The sequence below is a fragment of the Dipodomys merriami genome, unplaced genomic scaffold, assembly GCF_024711535.1.
Source record: "Dipodomys merriami isolate MVZ:Mamm:240054 unplaced genomic scaffold, mDipMer1.0.p SCAF_6, whole genome shotgun sequence".
Lineage (NCBI taxonomy): Eukaryota > Metazoa > Chordata > Mammalia > Rodentia > Heteromyidae > Dipodomys > Dipodomys merriami.
In genome coordinates this window covers 72,297,563-72,311,863 of record NW_027206179.1, presented here as the reverse complement: position 1 = coordinate 72,311,863, position 14,301 = coordinate 72,297,563, and the positions used below count along the sequence as shown (strand labels likewise).

At 42.0% G+C, this 14,301-nt stretch overlaps 1 protein-coding gene across 1 annotated transcript in view; it reads left to right on the top strand.

Moving 5' to 3' along the window:
- Cryl1 (crystallin lambda 1) overlaps positions 1–14,301 on the top strand; it is a 150,175-nt gene that overhangs the window by 113,579 nt on the left and 22,295 nt on the right. The window contains exon 5 of the mRNA XM_070003165.1: positions 1,844–2,038. Within this exon, the coding sequence (XP_069859266.1) occupies positions 1,844–2,038 (195 nt within the window). The remainder of the gene's footprint in view (positions 1–1,843; positions 2,039–14,301) is intronic.

Genomic DNA, 14,301 nt, shown 5'->3' with positions numbered 1-14,301 from the left:
GGACAGGGGAAGTGTTGCTTAATGAGAGTAGAGTTTTGAATCAGAGGATGAAGGATTCTGGAGACAGATGGTGATGATGGTTACACAGTAACAGAATATACTTAATGCCACTGAACTGCACACTAAGAAATGCTTAAAGTGGCAGGCACTGTGGCTCACACACCAGCTACTTGGGAGGCTAAGATTCAGAGGATCTCAGTTTCAGGCCAGTCTGAAAAAATCCATGAAACTCTGGGGTAGGTTGTACACTCCTGTCATCCCAACAATGGGAGGAAGTATAACTAGGAAGAACAAAGTCCAGACAACCGTGAGACCCTATCACAAAAATAACAAGCAAAAAACAGAGGCAGGACTCAGCAAGACTCAGCAGTAGAGAACCTGCCTAGCAAATACAAAGCCCTGAGTTTATACTCTAGTACCATCAAAGGAGGACAAAAATTGATTAAACTGCCTGGACTGTGCTCTTCTTATTTATACTGTGCCTGGACTCTAGTGAGTCATTCACCAAAAAAATGCTTTATACCAGCCATCATGCACTACACTGTCAGTAATGGACTGCATGTCCAACAGTGGTCCCAGCAGATTTTTTAAAAATTTTATTTTTATTGAAAAGGTGAGGAGCTTGGGGGTGGGAGCTTTAGAGTTACATAAGTAAGGTAATGAGTACATTTATTTTTAATCATTGTTACCTTATTCCTCATTTTCTCCCACTTACCCCTCCCCAAAAGATTTTTTTTTTTTTTTTTTTTTTTTTTTTTGTCGGTCGTGGGGCTTGAACTCTGGGCCTGGGCGCTGTCCCTCAGCTCTTCAGCTCAAGGCGAGCGCTCTACCACTTGAGCTACAGCGCCACTTCCGGTTTTCTGGTGGTTTTATTGGAGATAGGAGCCTCACGGTCTTTCCTGCCCGGGCTGATCCTCAGATCTCAGCCTCCTGAGTAGCTAGGATTACAGGCGTGAGCCACCAGCGCCCGGCTCTCCCCAAAAGATTTTTATGACCTAGTAATGTGGTAGCTGTCTTAGGTCTTTTGTGTACTCTAGGTTGTACACATGACAAAATCACCAACAAAACATTTCCCTGTACCCACATCATTAACCAATGCACATTTTTTGTCTGGCCTATTTGTGCTACCTGTAGTAGACCCCAAGTCCAATACCCTCCTGGAATGCAGGTATACTTCTAGTTTTTAGAATCCTGATTTTTAAAAAGATAACAGGTTAAACAATTTTATAAGAATTCAATAGAAGACAAACCTAAGAAAACCAGAGCCAAAGGTTAAATCCTAGATTAGGCTAGCATTTCCACTGGGCCTTTCTCTCTAATGGAGGACTCCACTAGTTAAATTAACCCTCCAGGATATCCAATCATGGATGGATGCCCTCCTGCCTCACACCACACTACAATGTGATGCCTGCTAATAACTAGAACAAGGTGATGTTAAATTGGGGAAGTGGATATGGAAGAATTATGGATACCATTCCTGTTCTTAACACCAACATAGGACAATGGCAGAGCCTGAAGAGACTAAGGTGGGAAAAGTTGTTGTGGAGGTGCATATAAGCTGTAATAAAAGACAATGTTAGCAGAGGAAACCCTCTTCTGAGAAGGTCAGTGCTCTGAGGATTAGCAATAAATGAATAGGATGAAATATGTACCATGTGTATTGGTTATTATTATTATTTATTAGCAAAACAACTTGGCACTCAAGTGTCTTCTTATTGGATGATGAATCTGAGAGCCTTTCCAAAAATACCTCTGCCCCCATCCAACCATCTGGGATTAGGTGGGTAGAGTCAGCCACACTCAGAACGTGTCTTCAATCATTCTCTTCTCTCTGCCTACGAAGGTGAATCCACCATATTATGTTCCACTGGTAGAGCTGATCCCTCACCCTGAGACAGCTCCAGCGACAATGGACCGAACCCATGCCCTCATGAGGAAGATTGGACAGTCCCCAGTGCGGGTCCTGAAGGAGATTGACGGCTTCGTCCTAAACCGCCTGCAGTATGCAATTATCAGTGAGGCCTGGAGGCTGGTGGAGGTGAGTTCTCTGCTCCTTCTGCCCTTCTACCTTTCCTCCTTACCTGTCTTTCTCCATGGTTGAGTAGATCAGAAGGCACTTTCTGGTATGGTGTGATCTGGGCAAGTCAGAGGGTACTCAGTGTTCTTGCTATATTCTAGAGAATAGATAAGTTTTGGAAATAGGATGCAATGCAGAGTTCATGGTTTATCTGAGAGATTCTTTTCCTACAGCCAATCATTTGTTATCAGGACATGGTGACAGACCTGCCTCTTGCCTTTTTAGCACATTTCTACAAATTGCCTGTGTGCATTTTTCCAAACATAGATTTTAATTTTACATTCCAATGTTAAAGATTTTGTAGGAGGAAAAAAATACATTTTACAGAGAGTAAAACCTGTATTCACTGAAAGAACTCAATGTGTTTCAGGAACGGGGAGAAAATGATGAATTAAAAATATAACTTACATACAAATAGAAATATTATATATGAATATGTATATAATACATGTATATATGTATATGTATGTTATAGATACATATTATGTATATATACATATATAATACAAATATATAGGAATATATAGATGAATATATAACATATATTACATAGTTGGCTATGCCTATCCATAAGTTCTGTACTTGTGAATTCAACTAGCCACATATCAAAATTATTTTTAAAAAATCATGTTTTGAACATGTATAGACTTTCTTCTTGTCATTATATCCTAAATAATATTGTATAGCTATTTGTTTAGCATTTACATTATCCTTGGTATTCTGAGTCATCTAGGGTTGATGTAGAGTATATGAAAGGGTATATGTAGGTTCTGTACAAACAAAACTGCATTTGTGTATGTATGTGTGTGTGTGTGTGTGTGTGTGTGTGTGTGTGTGTGTGTGTGTGTGTGTGTGTGTGTCTGTTTGTCTGTCTGTCTGTCTGTCTATATGTGTGCTGATATTGGTGTTTGAACTCAGGGCCTTGAGCAAAACCCTTAACATTTTGCTCCAGGCTAGAACTCTACTACTTAGACCACAGCTCTACTTCCAGTTTTTTGCTACTTAATTGGAAATAAGAGTTTCAGGGAGCCAGGTACTGGTGGCTCATACCTGTAATCCTAGCTACTCAGGAGGCTAAGATGTGAGGATCAGGGTTAGAAGCCAAATTGGACAGGAAAGCCCTTGAATCTCCCCACCAAAAAGCCAGAAATGAAGCTGTGGCTCAAGTGGTAGAGTACTAGTCCTCAGCAAAAGAAGCTCAGGGACAGTGCCCAGGCCCTGAGTTCAAGCCCCATGGCTGACCAAAAAAAAAAAAAAAAGTTTCATGAGCTTTCCTGCCCGAGGTATCTTTAAACCAGAATCCTCATCTCTCAGGCTCTTGAGTAGCTAGGAGGCATGAGCCACTGGAATCTTGCTGAACACTGCTCCATTTTATACTAACAGACAGGAAGTCTGTGGGTACCACAGGATGACTGTTAATATTTAGCTTATGCTTTAGTTAAAGGATTTTTGCATATGGATTCATGCCTAGCTGCATATGAGTATGAAGGTCCATGGTGTCTGACAGGAGGGAGGTCAGGGCAACCCTGAGACATGGGTGTGGAAAGTCATAGGGTCTGTGGTTTTTGAGTCTGCTTGGGTCAGGCAATTTATGGGGGTCATATCCATGTTGTAGGAGTATGGGAAGAGGATCTGCCAAGTTCGTGGAAGAGGAGGACTGTGCTCACGTTGAGCTCACCTGGGGTGCTCCTTGTTGGGACTTGTGGGGCTGTACACCAAGCCTTATCCAAGACAGGAACCAGGAAGCCAACTATACCTCACCATCTATGTGTGTAGTATTTCTGCTGCCCAGCAGTTCCTCATCATCTGGGTAGACACACATACTATATGTGACCAGCCTACTTCCCTGTTAGATTTATCACCCGCCTCTACTGCCTTCGGCCTTGGGCACTTAACAGCTAAGTGTTATGACTCGCTGAGTAAATCTGCCACACTCTCCCACGCCTAGCAAGATACAGTGCTAGGAATCCATTGTTATATGTGTGATGGTAACTTCTTGGTGGTACTTGTGCAATGTTTCTGAGTTATCAGTCAGCATGAAAGTGCTTTCAGCATGAGAGTCCTATGCTTCAAACAACTCTGAGATCTTCTTAAAATATTTTCACTTACCTATCGGAGCAATAATTTGATAGACCACAAGAATTCAATACAGTAATAAAACATGATGCCATTTTTGAGGAAATGTGTTAGCCTTTTTACTTGTAAAGTATTTAGTGCCCTGAATTAAACCTTGCTTTCTCAAATTTGAATAATGTGAACTAACTTCAGAAAGAGACTGGTATATAAGAATTGGGTGAGAGATACAAAGAATTCTCTCTGCTTTGATCATGAAGTGGAACTGGCTGCAATTTGGAAGATTCAAGAAAGATTTGGGTGTCTACTTTTATTTTTGGTGGAGGCAGAGTAGAAGAACTGTTGAACTTACTTCACTGGAAATTCCTGTTGGCCTGTGTTGTCTGTCTCTGATTGTTCTGTTTCTGGGGGCTTTTGGCAGACTGAATGTCATCATGATGTTACCAGACTCAAGTCACAGGGAGGGACAGAAATTTCTTGGTGTCACTGGAGAAAGAATTTAAGGAAGGACACAGAGGGAGACTTAAACAGAAGCAAGTTTATTTTTTTTTTTGTTTTGTTTCCATAGTAGTAGGCTACTTTAGTGCTTTATTAGGATTTATTCATTGTGAGTTGGAAGAAATTATTCTTTTTTTGGGGGGGGGCGGTCCGGTCGTGGAGTCTGAACTCTGGGTCTGGGCGCTATCCCTCAGCTCTTCAGCTCAAGGCTAGTGCTCTACTACTTGAGCCATAGCACCACTTCCGGCTTTTTTTCCTGCTTATGTGGTGCTGAGGAATCAAACCCAGGGCCTCATGCATGCAAGGCAGACGCTTTACCACTGAGCCACCTTCTCAGCCCGAAATTAATTCTTTTTTAATATATTTTTTATTGTAAAGATACTGTACAGAGGGATTACAGTTACATGAGTAAGGTAATGAATACTTTTCCTATTGAGCAGTTACCTTCTACTTTGTTTTTTCCCTACCATCCCTTCTTCCCTCTTCCCAACTCCCCCACCCTCCCTCCCCTGCTCCCAGCCAAAGTTGTAAAATTCGTTTTCAACATAATATCTTGTACATCTTATTGCTACAATGGGTCAACCTGTAGCCTTATTTCAGCGTTTTGTTGTTTCCCTTCCCCTCCCCAAATTAGAAAAATGTCTGTACAAGATACAGGGCAGGGGAATCAAAAACTGAAAATAGGGGGTTATACCACAGGGGAAGAACATACAAAAGAAACAAAAAAAATCACATAGTACATTATAAGTACATTAAAAACAACAGCAACCAAGATAAAACCTCTTATGTCCCTATCTTGGGGTTCATTTTGTAGAGTGTGTATTTTGAAGACTACATGCATTCAATCACAGCCTATACGCTTTTCCAGGAATGAGGATCTCTATTTTTCTTTCTTTTTTAATAGCAATTTTTAAAAATTGTGATTAAGTGATTACATATCTCACAGTATTGTGAGATAGTGATTTTTAAAGTCACAAAGACATTCTAACCTTCATGGGCAAATTGTCTTTATCATGGTCTATAAAGTTTATGAATTTTTTTTTGGCGGGGGGGGAGGACCGGTCGTGGGGCCTGAACTCTGGGCCTGGGCACTGTCCCTCAGCTCTTCAGCTCAAGGCTAGCGCTCTACCACTTGAGCCACAGCACCACTTCCAGCTTTTTTCTTATGTGGTGCTGAGGAATCAAACCCAGGGCCTCGAGCATGCAAGGCAAGTGCTCTACCACTGAGCCACCCTCCCAGCCCAAAGTTTATGAATTCTATGAGCTTTGACAATACAGTTATTTCTTCCACATCGGGTGATATGTACATTTCTTTCCTTTTGCTTAGTGTCAGCTGTTCCCTCTTTCCCACTCATTCCCTCCCTCCCATCACAGCCATTGAGTCACTTATAGTTCATTTAGATCAATGTCCAGTGCAGCTGATGGATCCCGCTGATGTATGTTTTCCCGTTTCCCTCTGGTTCTGTGTCCTCCTCCTAGTTTCCCTCAGATGTGCACATATATACCATAGATGTGGTCAGCAGCATGGGGTCATTTAGTAATGATTCGACTAGATGAGTGGAGGTCCTTTGTTTCTCAAGTCTTGTTTACTTTTTCATATCTCCTTACGTTTTGGATTTAACATCCACTTATCGGGGAGACCAATGCCCTTTGTCTCTTTGCTCTTGGCTTATCTCACTCAACATGATTTCTTCTAGCTCTATCATTTCCCTGTAAATGCCATTATTTTGTCCTTTCTAATGGCTTCATAATATTCCATTGTATATAGGTACCACAATTTTTGGCTCCATTCATCTGTAGTGGGGCATTTGGGTTGTTTCCATATCCTGGCTATTGTGAACAGTGCTGCAATGAACATGGAGGTGCATGTGTCCTTGTATACTGGTTCCTGTTGTTCAGGATACATACTTAGGAGTGGTATGGCTGGGTCATAGGGGAGGTCTATATTTAGCTTTCTGAGGACCCTCCAGATTGCTTTCCAAAGCGGGTTGTATTAGTATACATTCCCACCAGCAGTTCAATAAGGTTCCTCTTTCTCCACATCCCCTCCAGCATTTGTCGCTGAGTAATGCGGGCCATTTTGACTGGGGTAAGATGTTATCTCAGGGTTGTTTATATTTGCATTTCCATATTTGCATTTCCTTTACAACTGGGGATGGTGTGTTTCTTTGTCATTTTTATCTCTTCTTCTGAGAAGTCTCTCTTTAGCTCCCTTGCCCATTTCATGATTAGTGTGTTAGATGTGTGGGGGATTAGTTTCTTGAGGTCTCTGTATATACTGGATATTAACCCCTTGTCTGATATATTGCTGGTAAATATTTTTTTCTCAGCTGGCTTTCTTTCTAGTTTGGTTGCTATATCTTTAGGTGTGCAGAAACTTTTTATTTTAAGGTAGTCCCATTTGTCCAGTCTCTCTCCAATTGTTGTGACCCTGGAACTCCGTTCAGGAAGTTCCTGCCTGTGCCTATAAGTTCAAATGTCTTCCTACTCTTTCCTGCAGTAGTTTTAGAGATTCAGATTTGATGTTAAGGTCTTTAGTCCATTTTGAGTTGATGTTAGTGCATGGTGACGGGCTGGGGTCCACTTATAGTTTTCTGCATGTAGCCGCCCACAGAAGCAGGTTTATTAATGCAAAGTAAAACTGCACCCTTTAGCCAGGCACTGGTGGCTCACACTTATAAACTCAGGAGGCTGAGATCTGAGAATATCAGTTCAAAGCCAGCCCAGGTAGGAAAGTTGGTGAGACTCTTATCTCCAACACACACACACACACACACACACACACACACACACTCTCTCTCTCTCTCTCTCTCTCTCTCTCTCTCTCTCTCTCTCTCTCTCTCTCTCTCTCTCTTTCTCTCTGACTATACCTCTAGATGGGAGAGGGGCAGACTTAAGGACACACACACACACTCTCTCTCTCTCTCTCTCTCTCTCTCTCTCTCTCTCTCTCTCTCTCTCTGACTGTACCTCTAGATGGGAGAGGGGCAGACTTAAGGAGTGATGGGATGGGGGATGGGGTAATGGCTCAAGCAATAGAGCACCTGGATACTGGGTTATATGTCATCAACTCCTCCCCTGCCAGATGATGTGGATCTTGGCCTTGCATGGTCAGACTGAAGCTGTCATTTTTTCTACAGGCTGTGGAGTCTGCAGGTCAGCAACCCCTTGCTGTAAGTCACAGATCATGCTGTCAATGTTGGCAGTCCAGGATGTGATTCTTGTCGTTCTCAGCAACTGCCATCAGTACATTAGTGGTGGTGACATGTATATGTGGGGTTTCAAGGTGACATACTTCCTGGGAAGGGAATTCTACATGGGTCTGTACTGCCTGATCAAGTTCTAAAATGTAGTGGGGGGGGGGGGTGCTGGGAAGGTGGCTCAGTGGTAGAGCGCTTGCCTTGCATGCATGAGGCCCTGGGTTTGATTCCTCAGCACCACATAAGCAAAAAGAAAAAAGCCGGAAGTGGCACTGTGGCTCAAGTGGTAGAGCTCTAGCCTTGAGCTGAAGAGCTGAGGGACAGCACCCAGGCCCAGAGTTCAGGCCCCACGACCGGACCCCCCATAAAATAAAATAAAATAAAATGTAGTGGGATATGGTGAGTGCCAACACAAGAAAAGGCAACTCAAAATGGGAAGGTTAAGGGGCATGGCCAGAAACAAAGTCTTGCCTTTCGTGAAAGTCTAGGAGAAATATGTTTAAAAGCAAAGGAAGTCAGATGCCAGTAGCTCATGCCTATAATCCTGACTTCTCAGGAGTCTGAGATCTGAGGATTCCTATTCAAAGCAAGCCCATTCAGGAAAGTCCACAAGACTCCTATCTCTAGCCAGCAAAAAGCAGAAGTGGAGCTATGGCTCAAGTAGAGCACCAGTCTTTCCCTATGCTACATATACAGTTCTCATTCCTTGGTTTGGGCTGGTGTCCAGCCAGATTTAAGGATACGAAAGATACCAGGTGACTTGGTTTGGGATATGGAATGAGCCTGTTAGCCTAGGAGCCCTCAGTCCAAGGACAAAGACTGTTTCTGGTTGGTTATCCATATGTGAGCATCTCTGAGCAGATAAAACCCAAGTGGATTTCCCAGGCTTGGACCCCACATCCATGTCTGCACTGGCGTAGGCCAGCCGAGGACCTGGCTAAAACAAAGGCTGCATTTCTACCTAGCATGGTGATGTCCCGATACTGATATAGAAGGCACAGAAGAAGCCATGTTACCACATGCTGGCTGCTAATATGGAAAGTGACCTTCATTTCAGCCTTGCCTGGAATAAATCTCATTTAGTCCTGTATTTTTTTAATTTAAAATTTTATTTTTAGGGCTAAACATGGTAGCTCAAACTTGTAATCCCAGCTGCTCTGGAAGGTAGCAATCAGGAATAAAGTCAGTCAAAGCAAAATGTTGAGACCCAATCTCAACAAAAACAAGCTTGAGCCAGTGTGTGTGTATGTTATCTGAACTATGGAGGAGGCCATATAGGTAGGAGGATTGTGGTTCAAGGCAGATCCTGGACTCAATAACTGGGAGTGTGGCTCAAGTGGTAGAGTATTTATCTGGTATACAAAAGGACATGAGTTCAAACTCCGTTACCACAAAAAATTGTTTTTCAACTGCTCAATAAATAAGTGGGCGAAAGACTTAAAGAGAAGCTTCTCTGAAGAAGAAAGAAGGATGGCCAATAGACACATGAAGAAATGTTCAACATCCCTAGCCATAAAAGAAATGCAAATCAAAACAACATTGAGATATCACCTCACTCCAGTTAGAACAGCAAAAATCAAGAACTCTAATAACAACAGATGCTGGAGGGGATGTGGACAGAAAGGAACCTTACTTCATTGTTGGTGGGAATGTAAACTTGTTCAACCACTTTGGAAAGCAGTATGGAGGTTCCTCAAAAGACTTCACATAGATCTCCCCTATGATCCAGCAATCCCACTTTTGGGCATTTACCCAAATGTTTACAAACAAGACCACACTAAAGCTACCAGCACAACTATGTTTATTGCAGCATTATTTACCATAGCTAAGATATGGAACCAACCCAGATGCCCCTCAGTAGATGAATGGATCAAGAAAATGTGGTATATATACACAATGGAATTCTATGCCTCCATCAGAAAGAATGACATTTCCCCATTTGTTAGGAAATGGAAAGGTTTGGAAAAAATTATATTAAGTGAAGTAAGCCAGGCCCAAAGAAGCATAGGTCCCATGGTTTCCCTTATTTGCAATATCTAGTATAGGTATGAGTCAAGCGGAAAAGGCCAGATAATGTGATGTTAGGAAAATGAACCCTTAAATATGTATTTTAATGTTTTCGTTTCTTTCATGCATGTATTTCTAATGCATTTATAAGATTATTCCTTTATTGCTTTGTATGTCCCTCCCCCACAGTGTAACCCCCGCTTTCACTATATTTGATATCAGTATATCATGTGGAGGAGATGGGGACAAACAAATCGTTTAAGGATTCAGGTGGACCTGTTGCAACAATGAGAAGTACAAAATGTCATGTCAAAACCAGCTTTACAATTTCGGTGTGGGGGGGGAGGGGGGTATAATTGGGTGGGGGGAGGGGGGTAAAATTGGGTGGGGGGAGGGGGGAGGCAGGGAAGGGAAGTGAAGGGTAAACAAAGGAGGAGGCTGCAATGCTTGGTAAGAAATGTATGCATTATTCTGCCCATGTAATTGTAGCCCCTCTGTACAGTATGTTCTCAAATAAAATAAAATACAATTTAAAAAAAAATAAAAAAAAAATTGTTTTTGTTAATCATTGACAAATAATAATTGTGTTTATTTTTAGAGTACACTGTAATGATTTGATATATGTATACATTTTGGGATGATGATATCTAACTATCATACTAACTTCACATACATATAATGGTTTTTGTTCTGAGAACATTTAAAAACTTTTCTTTAAGCAGTTTGAAATGTAAAATGCATTATTATTAGCTGTACATCATGCTGTGCATTAGATCTTGAAAACCTACTCCTCATATCTCATTGAAACTTGACTAATTCCCCTAGGGAGTGGGAATATAGACACATAAAACCACTCTTCTGCTCTCTGACTCTAAGTTCAACTTCTTTTATTTATTTTTTGTTTGTTCTTTTATGCCATTACTGGGTCTTGAACTCAGGGCCTGGGCACTGTCTCTGAGCTTCTCTGTGCTCAAGGCTAGCATTCTACCACTTGCCACAGCACCACTTCTGTTTTTTTCTGTGTATATGGTACTGAGGAATCGAACCCAGGACTTCATGCATGCTAGGCAAGCACTCTACCACTAAGCCACATTCCCAGCCCATCTTATTAATTAATTAATTAATTTGTTGGTCGTGGGGCCTGAACTCTGGGTCTGGGCGCTGTCCCTCGGCTCTTCAGCTCAAGGGTAGCATTCAACCATTTGAGCCACAGCGCCACTTCCAGCTCTTTCTGCTTATGTGGTGCTGAGGAATGGAACCCAGGGCCTCATGTATGCAAGACAAGCACTCTTCTATCTTTATTTTATCTTGTGCTTGTATTAGAGCTTGAACTCAGGGCCTGAGCTGTCCCTTAGCTTTTTCACTCAAGACCAGTCCTCTACTACTTGAGCCATAGCTCCACTTCTGATTTTTGTGCTTTAATTGGCTATAAGATTTTTACAGACTTCCCTGCCTCGCTTAGTTTCAAACCATGATCCTCAGATTTCAACCTCCTGAGTAGCTAGGATTACAGGCATGAATCACCATCACCGACCTGAGTTCAACTTCTTTTCTTTCTTTCTCTCTTTCTTTCTCTCTCTCTTTCTCTTTCTTTCTCTTTCTTTCTCTCTCTCTCTTTCTTTTTTTCTTTCTTTCTCTCTTTCTTTCTTTCTTTCTTTCTCTCTTTCTTCCCTGCCTGCTTTCCTTCCATCCTTCCTTCCTTCTTTCTTTCCTTCCTTCCTTCCTTCCTTCTTTCTTTCCTTCCTTCCTTCCTTCCTTCTTTTTTGTGCCTGTCCTGGGGCTGGAACTCAGGGTCTGAGCACTGTCCCTGAGATTTTTCTCAAAGTTAGTGCTTGAGCCACAACCCCACTTCTACCTCAGAGTCTCACGGACTTTCTTACCCAGGCTAGCTTCAAACAATGATCTTCAGATCCCAGCCTTCTGATTAGCTAGGATTACAGGCATCAGCCACCATCACCCAAGTTGACTTCAACTTCTCCAGTTGTTGTGTTGTGTCTTCCTATGCCTGGCTTATTTCCCTTAGCATGAGGGAATACTTGAATACTTGCTTCTGAAGGGAGTACCTTTCTGCTAAATTAGCTCTATGTGAGAAAGAGAAAGTGTCAGGAATAAGAAGCCCTTTCTTAATTTGTCATTACACATGTAGGCCATGCACACTATCTTGCTGTTACCTATTCATTGTCTGTCCCTATGCAGCCTTGTTATTCTGAAGCAGAAGAAACTCTCTGTATCTAAGAAAAACCAGGAACCTGGATCTGCAGTATTGAATCACAGATACCTTCTCTCATTTCCCCCACCTTTCAGTTTGGCTTCTCATTTGGACACAGCAGGTCAGTAGACACTCTAGTAACCACAACTTTCATGTCTGGCTACACTCCAGTAACTTCCTATAAAACTGACTTCCCATGTCTGGCCACCCTCTAGTAACATAGACTTCCCCTGCCAAGAACAGTATCACTGGATGACAAAACCTTGTTGGCTGGGAATCTAATTTCAGTTCATATTTCTGAAACATTAACATAATGAGGAAATCTGTGTTGTGTGAAAAATCCTTTAGTAGTTGAGTTTGTTGCCCATAAATTCTTTCCCCATGGGGGCAGGATAGTTGGAGGGCCTGGTAAACATAACAAAATCATCAGCAGGTTCTCAGCCTGTTGACATGCTTTGGTGATGAGGCTTATAAAGTGCTTACCTCAGATTTAACTCTGCTGAGTGAAACTGGAATTACATTCTTTGGGCAGTATGGGGGCGAGGAGAAGTAGGTTTGCTGAAATGAATTAACAATAGGCAGATTGACAGGAGATAACACATTGATTCATTAGCATGTCTGGGGAGTCATCGGGCAGTGAGTACCCAGTAACCCCAAGAGGTTCAGATGGTCAGAAGTCTGTAAGGGAGAGAAAGATGGGGGAACACAGGAATGTTTTGTGAGGCATTGAGTAATTTGTAGAGGGAAAGAATGACCTGAAAGATAGACAATAATTTCTACATGATTCTCTTTGGAAATTGAGTGGGCCCAGTAACAGATAATAGCTTATGCTGAAGTATCTCTGGAGACATGTTGGCATTCACAATCTTCATTCCTATGATAAATGTTTCATGACATATCAGGAGAGACCAAAGGCAATTGTTTTTCTCTTTGGTGAATCTAGTCGGGGGGGGGGGGGGAAGAGGAGTGTGTGTGTGTGTGTGTGTGTGCGTGTGCACACATGTGCATATACCTTGGTACTGAGGCTTGAACACAGGACATTACACTTTTACTTTTTTTGCTCAAAGTTAGCACTCTATCACTTGCACTTGCATTGGCTTTTTGCTGTTTAATTGAAGATAAGAGTCTCACAGACTTTTGTGCCCAGGCTAAATCTCAGCCTCCTAAGAATACAGAATTATAGATCTGAGCTACTTATGCCTGGTTTTGAGTCTTGTCTTTAAATAGGTAAAGGAAAGGTCAGATTACTGCCTTTTTTTGGCATCTGCCAATGACCAGGTCCCTTTAATTTATGAAAATCAGTGCATGAGGGCACAATATTGTGAGGAGAAATCTCTGAACTGTACAAATTCAGTTCCTGCCTTCTTGACCTGTCTCAGAGGATGTGGCATTTGGTGTCTCAACAGAACTTCTTAGGATTCCAGAACTTTGTCACTGGGCTTTTTTTCAGACATGAATGCCAACTGCTAGAAGGATTTTTTTTTAAATAAAGATCACATCCTAAGTAATGGAGTAAAATCAGCAGAAGAAGCATCCTGAGGCAAACATCTTCTGGAGCTTCTGTAGAATATTATTTACTCAAGAATGATTCAGGAGTTTGTGGTCAGCTGTTTAGGATTTCAGGACTAGCTCAGTACTTTCTATTAGGTTCAAAAAAGAAGAGGTGAGAAAATAGACAAGGAGATGAATGGGTCACCACCAACACAGTTTATTCAGGAGAGAGAGGACCTGCAGAGGGGAGCCTCCAGCCAGAGTTCAGACTTTAGTCCTTGCTTACGGTCTGAGGTATTTATAGTGGGTCTGAAGGAATGCTACAGTTGTTTGGAGGTTGGTACGAAAGTAACTAATGGTGAGATTTGGATAATATGCTCAAAGGGTCACAGTTGGAATTAGAGAGGATGTAAAGCAGGGTGTCTGTTCAAAGCCTTGTTTGCTTCAAAGTCTTGGTCTGTTGCCCACCAAATAGGTTATATTTAGTCAAGAAGAGAGGGTAAGGTGGATAAGAGAATCGGGCTTCTAGCTCCTTCTTGGTTTTTCACTCAAGGCTGGCATTTCATCACTTGAACTACAGGCTCTACAGCTTCTTGCTGGTTAATTGGGTCTCATGGGCTTTTCTGCCTCTGCTAGCTTTGAATCATGATCTTCACGTGTGAGCCTCTTTAGCAGCTAGAATTACAGGTGTGAGCTCAAATAAATTTATTCTTAACAGAAGAGGCACACTGATTGTTTTTGTTTGT